Source organism: Echinococcus granulosus (assembly GCF_000524195.1).
Source record: "Echinococcus granulosus chromosome Unknown EG_S00022, whole genome shotgun sequence".
NCBI lineage: Eukaryota > Metazoa > Platyhelminthes > Cestoda > Cyclophyllidea > Taeniidae > Echinococcus > Echinococcus granulosus.
In genome coordinates, this window is record NW_020170402.1 from 800912 (window position 1) to 806439 (window position 5528).

The following is a 5528-nucleotide window of genomic DNA, read 5'->3' on the forward strand; positions in this document are numbered from 1 at the left end:
ATGACGGCACAATCGCCCGATCTTAATTGCGCTCTTTACCTTTGGCGACTGCAGGTCTACAACGACTACAATGTCAACACGATGAACGCCCTCTTGACGCTCCTAAAACACACAAAGAGCCCCTCAGATAGATACGTACCGTCATCGTTAATGGCAGGGGAGCAGAATGCTGTTGCTGCCACAGATGTCAAATTTACAGATATGTATCCACCTTATGAGGGTCTGGATCTGATGCAGGGCCTAATGGCAATGGCTATTGTAGCAACAGATGTAACTTTGCTCCTATGGATTGTTAAGAATGTTGCATTCTTTTGGAGGGCCGTCGTTGATGTGTCTTTCAGTCCATTGGATGGACTCTACACTGTGTGTAAGTTATCCAGTGCCCCTTACTGCACCTTTCCTCATCACAAAGACCAATTTCTCTTTCTTGATTTTTTGATTACTTGTAGTAAAACAGTTGGCTCGTTGTATAAAAATGACTGACTTCAATAAGTTTAATTGCAAGGAGTAAGACTTTGGCCCCAAAAACCAGTCAAATTGACCATGCATCTTCTGTTCGTGAAGTTCTTTACAGGTCTGAAGATTTATGTTTCCAAAAGAGGTAATATTCAACATAGAAATTCAATTTTGAAAGGTGGAAGGATGTGACAACTACCAACATTTGTGAATAAACATTTCATAAATTTACCATTACAAATGGGCACTCGAAATACCTTTTTTTGGCTTTTAAAATTCATAATTTACAAAAACTTCTTTTTGCCTTATTATATTTGGCGACATTTTTAACCTTAATATTATAAAGTGTAGACAGATGTTTTAACACCTGGTTACTACGGCCACAGATCACGCGGACATCTCATACTTGTCATTCACCTGTTCCCAAGACAATGTTTTTAAGTTCTTGAATCTTGGGCAAGTTTGGGGTACGTTTGTTGCTTAAAGGTGAAGATAAATGGTCATATTTCGTCGACTACAGGAAGGATGGAAATGAAGCTCTAAGGGGTAAGCATTAAGTTGTTACTTTATAAGAGGGTAGAATAAATTAGATTAAACCCTTCTTGCTGGTGTAGGTTATAGTGGTTAGTAGAGGAACAATCCTAGTGCTTTAAAGTAGGCTAAATAATTTTGTTTGGCTCGAGAGGTAAAAATGTGTTTTGTATTAGACTTTGATCTAATCAAACTTTCATTTAAATTTGCGAAGGAATTTTGTTATAACCCCTGGCATTAAATTGCTGATACAGGTAACAAAACAAAGTCGACGTTTTCTTCTTTAAAATACATGACTCTTGATGTGTCATCTTAGAATTGCAAGAATTTAAATCATCTCACTTAACCAAGAGGACGGATGAAGTTTCATAAATGCTAGAAACCTTTTACTTCCAAAAGTAAACTTGATTCTTAAGAATTGTATCCCATAGCACTCATCAATCAGAGCATGTCAAGTTGTTTTTTAAAAACAGTGCTTGGGATTTTTATTTAATTTTTAATTAAGTGAAGAAAAACTGCTACTGATCTTAATCCTCGCAGATGCGGATCATCGTAAAGAAGAACTACTAGAACGCTTGGAAGCGATCAGTAAGTTTGGATAATGTGATTGGAAATGTTTGAAGTTATCACCAAGACATTCCATTAGAGATGATTTGTCGCGATTCACAATTTTTTGTAAACAATAAAGTTAACTCTTAGGTTACTGATTTTGACGAAGTTTATTTCATACTAAATCTTTTTATTTTAGGAAAAAGGATCCCTGATTCAATTAACCCAACATTAGAAAGTGACCGACAGTTACGTAGGTTCTAAAGTAGTATGGGTCTTGTAACTGCTACATAATCGTAAGTCTTCGTTTTCAAACGGCGAAACGAATGTTTGACGATCCAAAAAACGGAATTTAGTAATTAAAACAGTCTTTCATTTGAGAGTTTGGTCAGCTCATGTCCATACAGTTATGCGGCTCTTCAAGCCGCATCTGATGGTGTAACAAGGCGGTATAGCACTGGGACTCGGAAGACCTAAAAGGCTATGGATATGGTTGAATGTTCATACCACAAAGATGTTGGTAGTAGTCCCAAAAAGTGGCGCGGTTAAATGCACAATTAAGCATTTCGTTTCAAGAGTCTATTATCAATCCCTCAGTTGTCATTTACTGACTGTATGCCAGAGGCGAGGTAATCCAAGTTTTTTGTCCATTAAGAGATGACTTTTTGGATGATTAACCAACAAACATGGAGGCAAAACCAGCCTGATATTTTCAGCGTGTAAAATTTACTTGTACTTTTTAAATTGAAAGCAAGTAAAACTTGACTTGCTGGCAATTGCATCTTAAAGAATTTAGCATCAAAACTGTTATTCCACTCTACAATGGGTGATTCAGGTGATGCGAAACCGTAATTTAATGTATTTTCTAAATTAAAAAATTGACTAGCTTCTTATGCTAACCTCCTCTAGCCAGAAGAAATGCAGGAGATAAGGCTTCCGGTGGCTTAAACCGGAATCAAGAGACGTTGGATATTAGTGGAGCCTCAAAAATTCGAGATAGATAAGTCATAACACATTCTTTAACAATAACTTCAGCTTCCTTTTGCTCCTTTTGGATAGGCATTCAGCAAAATAATATCTCATGATTAAAGAGGTTTTTTGTTGCATTCAAGCCATTACAGTAGGTTAATCTGAACGATCCTGACCATTTCTTTTTTCCCCATAAAGTTACCCTTACTTTATGCTTTAAGGAGGAGACTGAAGGACAAGCCGGCAATTCAAACACAGGTAACCACCGAAAAACTTTTGTTGGTGCTAAATGAAAATATGCCGAAATTACGCAGGCATATGTTGGATTCTGCCATAAGTTAACGCCATCGAAGCACAAAAAAAGCTTTACGAAGCTTTGCTTTCATTTCAAAATGGCGTGGGTTCCCACATTCGGTATCTTTATGAGCAAGAGACTTGTTGCTGGCCTCCTTGTTCACCCAAATGTCTGTCCGTTTTTCTCACTATATTAAGGTGAATTAATGGAGGGAGCACTGGAGGACCTACTGATCGCCTACGTTACCGAGGTGTGTGGGGACAGTGAGGAAAACGTCTAGTCCTACAGTGGAATGGTGCCTACTGAAGAAATAAAGAGTAGCGACACAGTTTTGACGTAGTCCCCTTAACGGCAACGCAAGGAATGGTTTGGGCACTCTCTGAAAATGGCATCCACACTTGCTTTGCGCTAGTCAATATTTAAAAGGACAAAAGCAACCAAGTATGCAAATTCCTAATAAAAAACGAAGAATAATTCGTGCAAGCTGCCACCTGCTCAGTTAATATCAGTAGGATAGTCGATAGGTGTCTATAAAAAATCCAAATTAGTGGCTTGCTTAATGCCCCTTCAAAGCAAACATTATCTCACCATATTCCTGGCTTGGTATGACCATTTAGAGGATAGAAGGACGTGCATCTCTGTAGCGCAAGGAATGACTTCACTAATGGACACCGACGAAGTATGAACCCTTTCCTCTCCTTTGATAATACAAATAGCGTGACCTCCTCTGGATAAACAAATAAAGGCTTTGAGCACTTAGTGTCAGAAAACAGTACCTCTCTGTGAAGAAGCGTTCTACAGATAGATATCTGCCTACTCCCCCTCAGTTCTGACACCTAAATGAGCGAATCACAATGGAACACATAGAGGTGCAATGACGAAAAAAAACGTTGAGGTGGACTGCCCGCTTCGTGTCTACAGCTAGAATAAAACGTCTTTGCTCTAGCCCGGGAGAGTGGGTTGGTCTCTATTGTCCAATTTTAGCTGCCGATATAAGGGTGACAGTTATACTTTAGCTACTTAAAAGCACGGCGAACCGCTTTCACCTGCGAGAGGATTGTCTCCACCTTATTTCTCATCAAAGCTCCAAAATTTAAAGCGGAGTATCATGTATTTTTTGCACCAGGGAAGAAGCACAAAGTATTTGCCCCAAATGCAAGCGCTTGGATAGACGCATTCATGAAAAAGACGTGACAGTGGGGCAGCAGACTCTTCTGGAGATTGAATTACCGCTTCATCCACTGCGCTTAACTCACGAATATCGATGAATGAGCCAAAAGGTCTGTCGCCGCCTCCTCTGCGACTAAAATAATGCGTCGGAGAGAGAGATGGGTGAGCGGATGGCCGGATGAGCATTTGGTTTAATAGTTGAATGCGTAATGGATAAATAGCCAAATAGTTATTTGAATAGATTTATGATCTGTTTGGTGGAAGGTTGAGTGGAGGGATAGATGGACAGAAAGACTCAGAGATGTATATGGAAGGGGAATGAACGGTTGGCGGATAAACTAATGGATAGACTGAGATGCATGGGTGACCAGTTGACTGGATGAATAAATAGATGGATGAATGCATCACAAATAAATGGACAATTGGCAAATTAATAGGTTGGTGTACTTGGATGGACAAAATACAGAAAAGATGAGTGGAAAAGTGGACTAATGAAGGCTGGATAGACAGAAGGATCTAATCACAACTCGCGATCTCACAAGGTCATCCAGACTGATGAAATCAAGGTCAAGGAGATCTATAGATTATGAGAGTTCCCAAAACAGTTCCACTCATTCTCCTTTCATACACCGCAGAGTGTTTAATCGCCTGTAAATGTGGGTTTTAAATACATCAACACGATGACTTATCACCCGGTGTTCGGCTTGAGTTGTCGGCGTCGGCACCAGATCCGCTTATGCCCAACAAGAATGGGGTTGGAGACCTATATGACCCTACTTCAACCAAGCAGCATTTTCCATGGGACAAATAGTTAACCATTACACCAAATGCTTTTATGTCTTCTAAGTATCAAAGCCCAGCAGAGCACCTCGTGAGAGCAAGCCGTTACGATCGGTGTCAAAAGCGGCGAAACTGGCGCACAAATACACATTCAGAAGTAAAACAGAGTGAAGGAAAAAAGCAAAAAACATCTTATTCCCTCTGAGTATGTTCATGGGAGAAAAAACTACTAATGTACTCTTGCAACTCTTGCATAGGATCGGGGACGTCGAGATCAGAAGATCATACATTCTAACACGGCAAAAGCAAATTGGGTAGAAAAACTGAAGATAACTGTACAAAAAATTGGTAACGGAAATCTTCAATTTAGCTAAGTAAAACAGCTATTCGACCCTATGGTAGCTAAAAGTACTCAATAAATAAACAGTTTGAGCATCTGAATAATAGCCCTGCAAAGCGACAAACTATTGTTTGCAAGGCAAGCCACAAAATCAAAACCAGGAAGATAAGCCTTCTCAGACTTAACAAAATTAATGCCGGGTAGTGAAGTTTTAAAATTAAACATATTTTGAGGCAAATGTGTGAGGGGTCAGGAAACTTTGAGCGCAATTCAGTCTCCATACCCAAACAAGAAAGGTATGCAAAAATAGCAAATCTAAAAAATATTGAAAGCCATTATAGTGCAGCGTCCCGAGAATCCCTGAAGACGAAAGAGGACAACACTCAGGCAGAATATATATTCAGCACAAAGAAGATGTCTGGGCTATGGGCATGGCCC

General features: G+C 39.5%; 1 protein-coding gene across 1 annotated transcript; it reads left to right on the forward strand. All coding sequences in view use genetic code 11, as the record gives it.

Moving 5' to 3' along the window:
* EGR_03935 (hypothetical protein) lies at positions 1-3080 on the forward strand (the record flags this gene model as incomplete). Its single annotated transcript, XM_024493184.1, has 2 exons — positions 1-367; positions 2998-3080. 2 exons carry the CDS (start codon positions 1-3, stop codon positions 3078-3080), a joined length of 450 nt encoding a protein of 149 aa, XP_024352456.1.
* Positions 3081-5528: the final 2448 nt, after the last annotated feature.